This window comes from Jaculus jaculus, chromosome 10 (assembly GCF_020740685.1).
Source record: "Jaculus jaculus isolate mJacJac1 chromosome 10, mJacJac1.mat.Y.cur, whole genome shotgun sequence".
Lineage (NCBI taxonomy): Eukaryota > Metazoa > Chordata > Mammalia > Rodentia > Dipodidae > Jaculus > Jaculus jaculus.
This window is the reverse complement of record NC_059111.1, coordinates 18391395-18405821: the sequence shown is the minus strand read 5'-3', so window position 1 is coordinate 18405821 and position 14427 is coordinate 18391395. Positions and strand designations below refer to the sequence as shown.

The 14427-nt window shown below is 46.2% G+C and overlaps 1 protein-coding gene across 1 annotated transcript in view; it reads right to left on the bottom strand.

Annotated features, from left to right (window-relative positions):
* The window catches only part of Thsd4 (thrombospondin type 1 domain containing 4), a 694201-nt gene that overhangs the window by 540398 nt on the left and 139376 nt on the right, over positions 1-14427 (bottom strand). Inside the window, exon 6 of the mRNA XM_045160247.1 lies at positions 2557-2659. Coding sequence (XP_045016182.1) covers positions 2557-2659 — 103 coding nt within the window. The remainder of the gene's footprint in view (positions 1-2556; positions 2660-14427) is intronic.

Here is a 14427-nt window from a genome sequence, read left to right as displayed (position 1 = left end):
TTTATCAGAGCCTGTTCTCTACTTTGACTGTTCTGTGTGGCACGGAGGAGAAAGAGAGCAGCTGTTGCCATAAGTAGGCACACGCAAACCGCAATAGACACCCCGACACAGCCCAGCCCGGAGCCCATCGTGAACTCCAGCCGAAAAGCAAGAACGCCCCGAGAAAACCTTAGCGCGTGTCTTCCTCCCCTGCTCCGCCTGGGAGCCATTTGAGAGGAAGAGGAAGAAAGTCAAGAAAACAAGCTTTGCAGCAAAACAGAATTACTTCAACGAAAGCCAAAACAAATGCGACTCCAGTAACCATGGGCTCTTGCTCTGCCTCTAGGCACATGAGAAATACCATTGTCAGTGAGCGATGCAAAAGACAGCTGAGTTTTCTAATAACAGATTATAGAAGACAGTTGATTACGAATCCGCTGCATTTTCTTTTGCCTTATAAAACACCAGGATTTGTGTTAGCTTATGTAAAAATCTCAGTGGCTGACAGTCAAGACATATGCACTAGCTTTGGTGGAAGAAATGTGCCCCAATTCTCTATCTCTGTTTCATGGGGTGCAGATTCCTGATAACAGGTTCAGTCACATGGCCTGAGCTAGCCCAAGGACCCCGAGCCTGGGTTCAGGGACAGGAATATTGGTCACATGAAGAACACAATGCCATCTTCCTGACGTGGACAGTCACTGGATATGAGAGTTTCCCAACACTGCTGTAATGGAGCCTATCAAGTGGCCGGTGACCAGAATTGATTCTTGCACAGCACCAGCCTTCAGAAATCAAAGTTAAAGCGTCACTCTCCTTCTGAAGTGTTGGGAGGGGTGGTCGTTCCAGACTTCTTTCTGGTTTCTAGAAGCTACTGACACCCCTCTCTGTATCGAGATGTCCCTGCCTCTCTCTACCCATGACCATCTTCCCCTCGTCTGTGTCTTCACGTAGGGCTCCCTGTATGCTCCTCAATTTAACCCAGTGCACTCTCCCTGACTCATACTAAATCTCTGCTCTCACCAGAATTCACATAAGACCTAGTAATTAGGAACACAACACCTTTTTGGGGAAAAATGTATATTTCAAAATCATTTCAGATTTATAAAAGAGCTGCAAAGATGGTATAGAGGTCTTCTCGACCCTCCAGGGCACCATTCCCACCGTTATAAGTCCATGGTACATTTATGAAAAACAAGTGATTAACACTGACATAGTACTATATATGTATACATACATATACATTTGAACATGTTTTCCACCAATGGCATCTTTCTTTTCCAAAGTAGGATATCTCTTTGACTCCAGAACAGTGCTTTTAGAAGGGAGAAGATCCAAACTGACCTTCCCAGAGAACCAAATATTTTCCTCAAGCCTCCCTCCCCTGCTCCCCTCCCACCATGGACTCAGCCTCGGCTTGGCATTCAACTGGCCCTAGGGTTCATCTGTACACTTTTCCCCATTGGATCTGGTAATCTCCCTATTCTTGAGTCTTTTGCATCTAACAATTTTGAGGTCGAGATCACAGGACACCTGTGAGAATCTGATCAGACATACAGGCTCTCCTCAGACAGAAATGCTGACAATAATTTTACATCCGCGTTGGCAGCAGCTGGGTACCAATCTCTTCCCTGCCCGTCAAGGAACACAGAAGATACCTAAATACCTACTCCGGTCCTATGAGTTGGGCCTCCCTCGGTGGTGATCCTGCATTGACATCGGCACACCTCACCATTGGTCCTTCTTCCGAGATGTTTCCCAGATCCTGGCCACAATGGCAGGGCTCTGGGTTTTGCCCCCTCTGATCCCTCCAGCTGCTCCAGCCACCACCTCAGAACCGAGGTTGGAAGGTAAAAGGCAGCTGGGTTCCGGTTCTGGCCAATGGAGCTGTCTGTGTTCTCCACACAAGCGCTGCTTCACCCCACACCACTCCTAAACCTACTTTGTATTATAAGACACATCTCGGAATTTAGCTCTTCACGGTCCAAAGCCCATCTTTTCACCTGAATTTCAACCAAGCAATGCAGAAAAATACTGACAAGATCTACTAATTGCAGATCTTCAGTGTGAAATGGCAGAGACCTTTGTCCCAAGAGACATACGTGCCTGCCTACCTTGTCTTGAAACCAGCCTGGGAGACCCCGCATGTAACAACTGTCAACACTACATGCTTTCTTAAGCTTCCACACCAGACTTTGTAAGGATGCAGAGGTTATAAGAGACTCTACCTCTGCTTCCTGCTCGCTCACGCCTTACCCTGGTACCTCCTGCTCCACGTGAGTCCACGAATCATGCTCTGTCCTTCCTGCCATGCCACGCTCGGACAGAGCCCGTTTCCACCAATAGCTCATTGTTGAGGATGGTCCCACGTGTCAATTGGGCCATGCAACTGTTGGTAAGGACCCCTGTGCTCCCCTTTGCTCTAGGAGGTCACACTTTCTCCAACCAGGATCGTCCCATCATCAGGGCCACACATCAACCAGAAACACAGAAAACCAAGGTGGAGGACAGTCAAAAATAACTCCTATTGGAGCGCTGCATCCTGTGAGGGGAGGGAAGCAGACCTCGCTGTCTTACCTTCTGCGAATGGTTCCCATTCATAAAACCGGCCCATAAACGGCTTATTGTTGTAGGATGCACACTGTACTTCCCGGATACTTCTACTGCTCTCTGGGCATTCCTGATGAAGCAGATGGGAAAAACGCAGTTAGTGTTCGGGCTCTCTGTAACACTCGCCAAATCCCCGGGCACCTTTCAACTTCTAATGCCAGTCTTCCTCTAACTAAATACTCAGGAGGCAGAGGTAGGAGGATCTCTGTGAGTTCGAGGCCAGCCTAGGACTACACAGTGAGTTCTAGGTCAACCTTGCCTAGAATGAGACCCTACCTTAAAAAAAAAAAAAAATTTTTTTTTTCAGGACCATGCATGAAGCCATGGGTTCCCTAGTTTTACGAGAGAGAGAGAGAGAGAGAGAGAGAGACAGAGAGAGAGAGAGAGAGAGAGAGAGAGAGAGAGAGAGAGAGAGGGAAACAAATTCAGATTCTTAGGCTTCACTTCAACTCCCATTAACTCAGAATGAGAGAGAGAGAGAGAGAGAGAGAGAGAGAGAGAAACAAATTCAGATTCTTAGGCTTCACTTCAACTCCCATTAACTCAGAATCCCAGGTCCTCTAAATTTTTGACAAACCTCCAGGTTAATTTCTTTTTAATTTTTTTGTACACCATAACTTCCAAAGCTGATTCTGAGAGCAGAGCACAGTCCCCATCCCCCTCACAGAGGCCATCCGTTTCCATCTGGTTCACTTTGTCCACACCCTCCTCCAGGACCGTGCCCACAGCTAACACATGCAGAGCCCTTAGCCAGGCCTCACCCGTACACAGATCCCTGATTTAATCCTCCCAGCCCCAGTGCGGTATAGCATTACAGTTGTCTCACAGATGAGTAAACTGAGGCACACAGAAGCTGTAGCCTGCAAGGACCCTGTATTTAAACCAGATCCTCTCTTTCCTATTTCTCTCTTTCGCTCTCATTGCCCTCCTCAGGTTTTCTCGTCTAAATTCTATTCACTCTCCAAAGCAGAAGCTCCCAACCTTCACCGTGCAAAAGAACCACAAAGAGATCTTACTGGAAACGTGGATTCCCAGATCCCTCCCCAGGATTCCTTCTCCGTAAGCCTGGCATAAGGTCCAGGAACATGTGTCTTACCAAGTTTATCCAGGTAACTGTTACACTAGATTTTCCAAAGAAAACAGGCAACTGCTGTGGCTTTTCCCCCCCACAAAATTTATGAATGGCAAATAGAGCAGAGCGTGACATAAAATAAGTAAGTGTGAAAAATAAGATCAGAACCTGTAAGTCATCTTGCAGATAAAGTCTGATCCATCTTCTTAAATACTCCAAGCCCACCACATTTAGATGTGGCATGTGTGTTTTGTCAGACGAATGAATGAAAAGGAACTTGGCATCTTAAACGTTATAAGGCACTGTGTATAGGAAGTCTTTGAAATAGACAGCACACAGTTCAAAGTTCTTACGGATTTATACGGAAATCTCCCAGAAGATGCAGGAGCAGAGGGGAAGCAGGAGACCCAGAGGATAGGGGACGTCCCCTGTTTGGAAGAGGACAGTGGAGGGAGGCTGCTGGAGCCAATTTCGAAGTGGCCAGAACCTGCTGGAGCCAGATTCAAACCATATGGAGCAACACACGGATCCGAAGGAGAACAAGATGGAAACCGGTGAGGGGGATTTGGTGGACAGGACAGGCAGTGTGAGCTGAGCTCTGACAGGCTGTGAGGAGCTGGTAGACTGGGGCAGGTCACATTCCAGTGCTTCCGAAGCCTACCTGCCGGCCACCCTGACTACGGGCACAGGCCCCAACGCCACCAGCTGTCTTTTGGATGATTTTGTTTGTTTCTTATTGAAACCCTATAGGAGTTAATCTCCTTGGCTAGGCAGATGGGAAGAAGGGAGCCTTTGGTAATGGCCAATGCGGTTGGTGACTTTACTTCCTCGTTTCCTGGCCTAGGCCTATTCCGCCACCCACCCACCACCATGCATACACCTACGCATTTAGGTTGCCTAGGCAGGCTGGCTCGGCAAGCTTCCTGGCACCTGCCCAGTGCTGATGCACGGTGAACCAATCAGCTCCTCTCACCGATCAATCCTACACTTAGGACAGGTAGGCTTTCCAATTCAATGAAATTTCAGTTCTCATGGAAACTGTGGGTCTCAACTTTGGAAGTCCTCTCCTCACAGGAGTCTGCTTTCTTTTGTTTACTTCCCCTCTTACTATGAAATTAACTCCATTCTTCTATTAAAAAAAATTATTTGATTGGTGGGGAGAGAATGGGCTTGTCAGGGCCGCCAGCTGCTGTAGACGAATTCCACTCTAGCCCAGGCTGACCTGGAATTCACTATGGAGTCTCAGGGTGGCTTTGAACTCATGGCAATCCTCCTACCTCGGCCTCCCGAGTACTGGGATTAAAGGCGTGTACCACCACACCTGGAAGAATATAAATGAATATTTATAAAAATATTTTTATTTATTTATTCACAAGGAAAGGGAGAAAGAGAATAGGGGCTCCAGAGCCTCCAGCCACTGCAAACAAAACTCCAGATGTGTGTACCACTGTGCATCTGGCTTTACATGGGTACTGGGGAATAAAACCTGGGTTGTTAGGCCTTGCAGGCAAGAGTCCTAACCACTGAGCAATCTCTCTGGCCCCAAGGTGAATATTTTTTGACCATGATGATTTTTTGCTAATAACTTTTTATGCATGTGTGTGTGGGTGCATGTGTGTGTGGGTGCATGTGTGTGTGGGTACAAGGGCAAGTTTGTGCATACATATGTAGAAGCCAGAGAGCCAACTCAGGTGTCATTTCTCAGAAATGCTATCTACTTTATTTGTGTGTGTGTGTGTGTGTGTGTGTGTGTGTAACAGGGTCTCTTGACTGGTCTGGAATTCACTAATTAGGCTAGAATGTCTGGCCAGAGAGTGCCAAGGGTCCACCTTTCTGTCTCTCCTTAGGTCTGGGATTACAGGTATATGCCACTGTGCCCAGCATTTCTAAGTGTGTTCTGGGAACGCAGGCCCTCATGTTTGCAAGACACTTTACTGACAGCTGTATTTCCTTGACCCAACAAATAACTTTTCTTGAATACTTTCTAATTGCCAGATATTCCACCATGTGGTGTGTAAAGATTAGCTCACTCAAACCTAGCAATCATGACTATACCCATTCTACAGCTGGTGAAACTATTAGAACGAAAACTTCAGTGAAGTGCTCAAGGTCACAATGTGGTAAGTGGGAACACCGGGTTAGGAAGCCAGACACTTTGGGTCTAGAATTCATGCTAGAATCACTGCCCTCTTTATGACTGTGTAGATAACATTCTGCAATGAACCTTCAGGCAAGAGAGCTTAACTGCTTCCTGATCATCAATGGGACAGGTCTAGAGGCGATGGTCAGATAGTCAGCCTCAAAGGCCCAGTAAAGCTGGCAGGGAGCTCTGCAGCAAGGCTCAAACCGAGCAGGGCCAGGGAGATCCCTGTTTTATGTCTCTTTTGTAGATGACATCTGTTTGTACTTGTCTTATATTATTATCAGCACATAATCTCCTCATTTTAGCAGCCTCTCTGAAGTTAAAACCTGCAGGTTTCAGATCACTTCACACGTGTTATGTTTTAAATTGGTTGTTTCCTGATGTCATAGGCTGAGCCACCTTCACCTTGTCAGCAATCATGTCTGTGTGTTGCGCTGGGAGCTGGCCTCGGCCTGGTTTCCCTTCCCCGGGCGCGGGATTCTTGTCATCGTCAAGCCAGAAAGCAGGGACAGGGACAAGTCATGTAGACCGAGAACAGGTTCATTCATTCAGGATAGAATGGACAAAGGCCGGAGCTTTCCAGCTCAGTAATGTCCCTGGGAGTTAACCTCCTTGCCAATCCCTTCCCCTGCCCGCCATCCACCCAAAAGATGTTTCCACTGGACTTTTATTGGAAGAGAAATAAAGACGTAGTCCAACATGGTGAGCTGAATCCTTATAAAGCAACACTGGCCCTATCCAACGTTCCATCTCCACTACTGCCTGGGGTTGCTATGAGTCACACAGCGTACCATGGAAATTCTGGCTCAGTTTCTAGTGACCTTGGTTATTCTGAGAAGACAATCGCCTGTACCTACCTCTATTGCTCAACAGGCCACCATCTGTGATCAAACAGTTACTTTTTGATAATTAGATTACTTCCACCTCCTCAGGGAATGAAAAGGACCATGCCAGGGACGGAAAGGACCGGGGAAGATGGTACCTAGGAACATGACCTTGCTTTTTTTTTTTTTTTTTTTTGAATTCTTGAAGTTGCTCTGCATTCAATCAAATGATGAGATGCCATAGCAACAAAAGATGTATTTAACATCATCACTGAAGAAATCTAAAAAAAGAACTCTAGAAAACATCCCTGAGAAACTGGCTGTGTGACCTTGGCTAAGAACATTTGCATAGCATCTCACAGCCCACATCACCACGTCTGAATAGCAAGCCTTCTATCACCGCCCCCTCCCACCCCCAATCCTCAGAGATTTCTATGAGGATTAAACCCATAGACAGCAAAGTACTGCTCAGTCAACGTTAGCTAAGCTGAAGGCATCACAGATGAATCGGAAAGTTCCAGAAGCCAGGAGTGACTGGAAGGCTGGCACTCAGAGCAAACTTTCTCTTCCTTTCTCTTCCACAGCTGGGAACCAGGATGCGTTCTCCAGCTCTAGAGCCATGGGTCCGTGCACCAAAATTCCTTTCAAGTTACTCGGCATGGTTGTCAAGTGTGTTTGCTGTCTCCCTTGTCAAGTCACACAGGACCAGCTCAGCCCCTCAGGAAGTCCCCTGCCTCACGAGAACTCCCACGGCGCTCCGTTCATTGAAATGATTTGTCTGAAGAAAGTAGAGTTGAAGTAGTCAATGTCTTAGTGTTGGTTTGTTTGCTTGTTTTGTTTTGCTTTGTTTTCGAGGTAGGGTCTCACTCTAGCCCAGGCTGACCTGGAATTCACTGTGTAGTCTCAGGGTGGCCTCGAACTCATAAGGATCCTCTTACCTCTGTCTCCCAAGTGCTGGGATTAAAGGTATACACTACCATGCCCGGTAATGTTTTATTTTTTTTTTTAATTATTTATTTTGTGTTTGGATTAGTTCTCAAGCACTTTATTTTTCATCCAAGTGAAAAAGTTCATATTGTTCTCCTAGGGAAAGGAGTTTTGCCATCAATCCAATGCACAGGTCAAAGCCCCAAGGGATGTTAACATGACTAAATTAACTGTTCACTCAGGAGAATCACATATATAAATATGTACATACAGACATACATAGAATGTGTGCTTGTGTGCATGTTTATGTAAATGTGCACGTGTGTGCATGTGGGCATGGAGTGCAGATGTCAACCTCTGGTGTCTTATTTCAATCTCACTCCACCTCATTTTATGAGGCAGCTCCTCTCACTGAAGCCAGAGCTCACCAACTGGGCTCGACGAGCAGATCAACAAACTCTAGAAACCCTCCTGCCTCTGCCTCACCAGTGCTGAGATGACAAGCATGTCCCACAGCAGCAGACATTTTTACCTGAGTGCCAGGGACCTGAACTCCGGTCTTTATGATGGCGTGGGCGTGGCAAGCATTATGACATTTCCCCAGTCCAGTGAGGTAAGCACTGAGCCATCTCCATAGCCCAGGAGCTATGTTTTTGTTGTTGTTGTTAAAAAAAAAAAAAACCCACTATATTTGTTTATTTAGTCTGTAAATATCTGCATGCATGTTCATGTGTGTGACTACTGTCCGAGGGCATTTTCAGGTCAGTCCTCCTCTTAAACCTCGTTTTGCGGAGAGGTCTCTCCTTGTTTGCTGCTCTGTTGTGAGCGTCCAGCTTCCTATCTTCACTTCCTTTCTCCCAGTGGGTACACTGGGAACACGGAACCCTGCCCTAGCTCTTCTTCTCTTTTCGTTTTTTAAACAATATTTTATTTATTTATTTATTTATTTATTTATTTATTTATTTATTTGTAAGCAGAGAGAAAGACAGAGAAAACAGAGGCAGACAGAGAGAATGGGTGCACCAGGGCCTCCAGACACTGCAAACAAACTCCAGATGCATGCACCACTTTGTGCATCTGGCTTTACGTGGGTCCTGGGGCATCAAACCCAGGCTGTTAGGCTTTATAGGCAAGCGCCTTAACCGCTGAGCCATCTCTCCAGCCCTGTCACAGCTTTTCTAGCTGGGATCTAGGGATGTGAACCCTGATACTTAGTGTCAAGTAGCAAGTGGTGTATCCATGGAACCCTCTCCCCGTCTCAAGAACTATATTTCTTTAAATGACTGTGGTGATATCTTTGGAGCCAGCCTAGGATATATCTGTCTCTACCACAATCATGTGTTATTTGTATAACTTTTTATAAGCATGAAATAACAATTTTGAGCAACCTCCTATAAAAAAAATTACCACGGAAATCCTAAGAGATCAAGAAGATTAAAAGCAGAATTGCTAAAACACTGGCCGTAGCAAGGTCGTATTCCTCAGCTTGGTGGCAAGAGACACCTGGATGGAGGTCCCAGTCAGATGACCCCCCTTTCCAGTAACTGGCCTGCCTCACTGTTCCTGGCAGGTGACACCTTACAGAATTGCACCAAATTCCTCCCTGGCCCATCTAAGTTTCTCCTTCAAAGGAAGTTAGCTCCTCTTTCATTCCGTATCAGTCTAGACACCGGGTAGAATTACAGTCTGCCTGCCCAGACCCTGCTCAGCTACCCTGGAGATTTGGACAACATCTTCCGTTCATTGTCACTTCCTTTGAGGCAGAAGCAACTCCATCCGGAGCCGTCTGTGGTTGGGAGCCAGCCCCACCCCAGGGAAAGGAAAATCTGCTGGTTAGACAGCGGCACCACAACTCGTCCCATCTGAGCTTTCTAAAAGCCTCGGCCAGCCCCGGGGCCTTTCCCCTCAGAATGTTAAGTGCACTCTGTCTAAACTCAGCACAGCTCTTTGGCAACCAAAGCCCCTTACAACTCATAACCTTGTGCCAGGTGACTCGATGGCCCCAGGGACAAAGTGCTGACAAAATGAGCTCACGAAGGAATGGGGCGGGCGGGCAGCAAGACACCTGGGCAGCTGGAATGAGGGACATCAGGTGTCTCAGTGAGTTAATGCATTTAGCAAACACTGACATAAATCCTAGAAACAGCTAGAATAAAAAGGACGTTGTTTTACAACCGAATCACTTCAATCATCAGAGGCTTGGTCTTCCCTTTCCCCACGGCACTCCTGTAGAAGAACCCCAGGTCTCAAGAACAGGGCTTCAGGGAACGTCCATCAAAAGGAAACTTGACTATTGACTGGGTTGTTTGGTTTTAGCCAACAAGGTGCAGGGCTGTGAACAGTAAAGCACAGCTTCCTCTCTGTGTCGCCTCTTTTCTGCTGAAGATGAACTTGCAGGTGACCCCTTGCTTCCCTGGAAAACATTATCTCAAGAATTCCCTAAGCCTACGTACGAGGATACAAGGCCTCTAGGACTCACTTCCTCTTCCTACCCCTACCTCCTCTCTGGGTAATCCACACTTGCCTGTCTCCACCTCCACTGGGGATTTGAACCAGCCTGTGAAGGGGATAGACGTGTGATTCAGTGGGCATAGCAGGCAGAAGGCTCTGGGTTTGGCACACGCGCGTGCGCACACACACACGCGCGCACGCACACACACACACACACACACGCTCCTCTGTGATATGTGATCTACACTGTGGTGACTTATTGATGAGTCTGTCTCTCCCATTGCCCTCTGAGCCTTCAAATCTGTTTCCTTGACCCGCACAGCCCAGCCGCTGACGCCGATGGGCCAGTGTTAACGGCGTACACCTGCAAGTGTTTACAGAAAGACGCCTGAGAGCGCTCTGTGAGTAGACGGAGGTCTGTGATCCTGCTCAGGACAACCCCAGATTCTCTAGCGGTTCCTGGGTGTCGCCTTAACTTCCTCATAGACATGGTAAGGAAAAAAATAAATACCTCAGGTCTGGGGAGATGGTTCACCGGTTAAAGACACTTGCTTGCAAAGCCTGGTGGCCCAGGTTCAATTCCCCAGTGCCTGTGTAAAGCCAGGCGCATGCATCTAGAGTTGGTTTGCAGAGGAAGAAGCTCTGGTGTACCCATTCTCTCCTCCCTCTCTTACTCTCTCTGTCTCTCAAATAAATATTTTTTTTAAAGATTTTATTTTTAGTTACTTATTAGAGACAAAAAGAGAGAGTGAGTATGGGTGTGCCAGGGCCTCCAGCCACTGCAAAAGAACTCCAGATACATGCGCCACCTTGTGCATTTGGCTTAGGTGGGACCTGGAGAATTGAACATGGGTCCTTAGGCTTCACAGACAAGTGCCTTAACTACTAAGCCATCTCTCCAGCACCAAAACATTTTTTTTTTTTATTAATTAAGAACTTTAGTGTATGAACACATTACATATTGGTTATATTCCCGTCAGTTTAGACTCTTATGTTCCCTTTCCTCACCCATGTTCCAGCCAGGGCCTTCCTCAGTGGGGTTACTGGTAGTCACTGTCGGGTCATAAATGCACAAGTTAATATCTGGGGTGGGGGAACAATGCCTCATGATATTCCTTCCCATCCTGTGGCTCTTACAATTTTTGAGCCCCCTCTTCCTCAGTGTTCTCTGAGGCTTGGAGAGCATGTTACAACTCTCCTTTAGGGTTGAGCTCTCAGTAGCCTCTGATTTGAATGTGTTTTGAGTCTCCTCAGTGTCTCCCACCATCTCCCTGGAGGAGGTTGTCAGCCTAGCAGTGAGAGCAGTACTCTTGTTTTATCCACCATTTCCTCTGTGATGTTATCTGGGCCCTGGCAGATGTGATAGAGATGATTAAAAAATAATTTCTTTTTTTAAATTTATTTTTGCTTATTTGAGAGTGACAGAGAAAAGCAGGCAGATAGATAGAGAGAGAATGGGTGCGCCAGGGCCTCCAGCCACTGCAAACGATGCATGTGCCCCCTTGTGCATCAGGCTTATGTGGGTACTGGGGAAATCAAGCCTTGAACCAGGGTCCTTAGACTTCATAGGCAAGCGATTAACCACTAAGCCATCTCTCCAGACCCTAAAAAATAATTTCTAAAAAAACTCCTTATCTTCAAAGTCTACAGCCAGAAATTATCAGTACAGAACATTACATTCTCAGGTGCCATGATAAAGTAGGGTTAATATTAAATACACACATTAGTGGGCAGAAAAAATTCACTGGTTGGTATGAAGTTGGACATTTACAGTTTGACTGTCATCCTTTGGAAACTCAGACCCAAGGGCAATTGCACTGAAATGACATCACAGCCAGGAAGTTATGTCTTTCAGTGATTTTATTATACCCAGATGGGCAAAGGGGAAGGACTGTCACAGTCACAGTCAATGCAGAGGACAAAAGGGGATGCAGAGGAAGTCTGGCCATTTCACCCACATGTTTCATGATCACTTAGAGCTTGGATGATGCTCTGACATGAAGACACCTTTCTCTCCTCCTGCACATTCATTTATCCAACATCTGTTTTATTCTAGCTCTGTAGTAGATCGTAGCTTAATCTGTACTTCAGGCTGGTCTTGAACTCATGGTAATCCTCCAGCCTCAGTCTCCCTAATTCCTGGAGTGCAGACATGTATCACCATGCCCAGCTTACAACTGTTTCCAGACTTTCCACTCTGCATAAAAAACGTTTTACGGTCGGGCGTGGTGGCGCACGCCTTTAACCCCAGCACTCGGGAGGCAGAGGTAGGAGGACCGCTGTGAATTTGAGGCCGCGCTGAGACTACATGGTGAATCCCAGGTCAGCCTGGGCTAGAGCGAAACCCTACTCGAAAAACCAAAAATAAATAAATAAACGTTTCACATTCACTGGAACTGTCAAGCAAGGCCGGTGTGATACCTCTCCATTTTGAGATGTTAAAGGATAAATTCTTCACTAAAAATTGTGGTTGTTCACAACAGAAAGGAGGATGACTCCCTGCCACCTGGCAGGTGTCACAGACACAATACTTCTTGCTTCCTGTCTTTGACTAAACTGCTTCTTCCTCCCACACGCTCCCTCCCCCCACCCGTTGCTGGCCATCCTTGCAAGCCTAGGTTAACAGTCCCTTCCTCAACAAAGCCTCTCCCAACCCAGAGTGCTTCTCCCTTTCCAAGGCTCCCCAGAGTACTTGCCAAGTGCTCCAGCACCAAGTACAATGACTACCAAGTACCGGCGTGTGAGGCTGTTCCCCTCCTTTAGACCATTAGGGCCCCGAGGGAATAGCCATGAGCAGGGATGAAACATGATTCTGGTTTACATGAGCCTGAGAAACATCTGCTCCTAATTCAGACTGCTACTCCTGTCCATCTCTGTACGCCCCAGCATGGAGCTTTCATCTTGCAGGAGTCAGAGGTGAGGTGTTTCCATGCTCATGGGCTAGAAGAACCAATACTGTGAAAATGTACATCTTACCAAAGGCAATCCACAGACTTAGTGCAATTCTCATCAAAGTTCCAACGCTAGGATGGAGAGGTGGCTTAGTGGTTAAGCCATCTGCCTGTGAAGCCCAAGGACCCTGGTTGGATTCTCCCCAGTATCCATGTAAGGGGTTGCATGTGTCTGGAATTCATTTGCAGTGGCTGCAGGCCCTGGTGCACCCATACTCTCTTTCTCTCTCTCTCTCTCTGCCTCTCTCTTTCTCAAAGTAAATAAATAAGAACTACGTATATGGCAATGATAATAATACTGAATGTCCCACTATACCTGACTACTAGTTATATAACAGAGCCATCATAACAAAAACAGCATGGTACTGGCACAAAAACAGATGTGTAGTCCAATGGAACAGAACAGAAGACCTATATGTAAATCTATGTAGCTACAGGCATCTGATTTTTGACAAAAATGTTAAAAGTACTCACTGGAGAAAAGGCAGCTTCTAACAAATGGTACTGGGGAAAGTGGGTGTCATCCATACATAGAAGAACGAAACCAAATGCTGATCTTTCTGTGAACAAGAATCAACTCCACATGGTTCAAAGCCCTTGGCATCTGACCTGAAACCCTAAATCTCTTAGAGGAAAAAGCAGGAGAAACACCTCCACATACAGGCAAAGGTAAGGAATTTTCTGAATAGGACTCCAGTCACTCAAGAAATCAGGTCAATAATCACCAAATGGGATTCATGAAATTCGAAGGCTTTTGTAGAGGGAAGGAAATGTAACTAAATGAAGAGGCAGGCTAAAGAAGGGGAGAAAATGGGTGTCAGCTATACATCTGACAGAGGATTAATATCTAGGATATACAAAGAACTCAAAAAAAACAGTAAGAAATTAAAAAACAATAAAAATGGGTTATCACCCATTTTCTCTCTCCCCCTCTTTCTCAGTCAAATAAGTAAAAATTAAATAAAAAAAAAGCTTCAAGGATGGCTTAACGACTAAGCCATTTGCTTACAAAGACAAAGGACACAGGTTCAATTCCCTAGGACCCACATTAGCCAGATGTACAGGTTGGTGGGGGGGAAGGTGACACACATCTGAAGTTTGTTTTCAGTGGCTGGTGGCCCTGACGTGCCCATTCTCTCTCACTTTCCCTCTTTCTCTGTCAAACAAATAAATAAATACATAAAAATTAAATTTTAAAAAATGGGTTATGCAACTGAACTGAGAGTTCTCAAATGAAGCAATACAGAGGGTCAATAATTTTGTTTTTGTTTTTCTTTTTTTTTTTGAGGTAGGGTCTCACTTTAGCTCAGGCTAACTGGAATTCTCTATGTAGTCTCAGGGTGGCCTCGAACTCACGGCGATCCTCCTACCTCTGCCTCCCGAGTGCTGGAGTGCGCCACCACGCTCAGCTCAATAAATATTTTAAATGTGCCTAACATCTTTAGCCATCAGGGAAATACAAATTGTAAT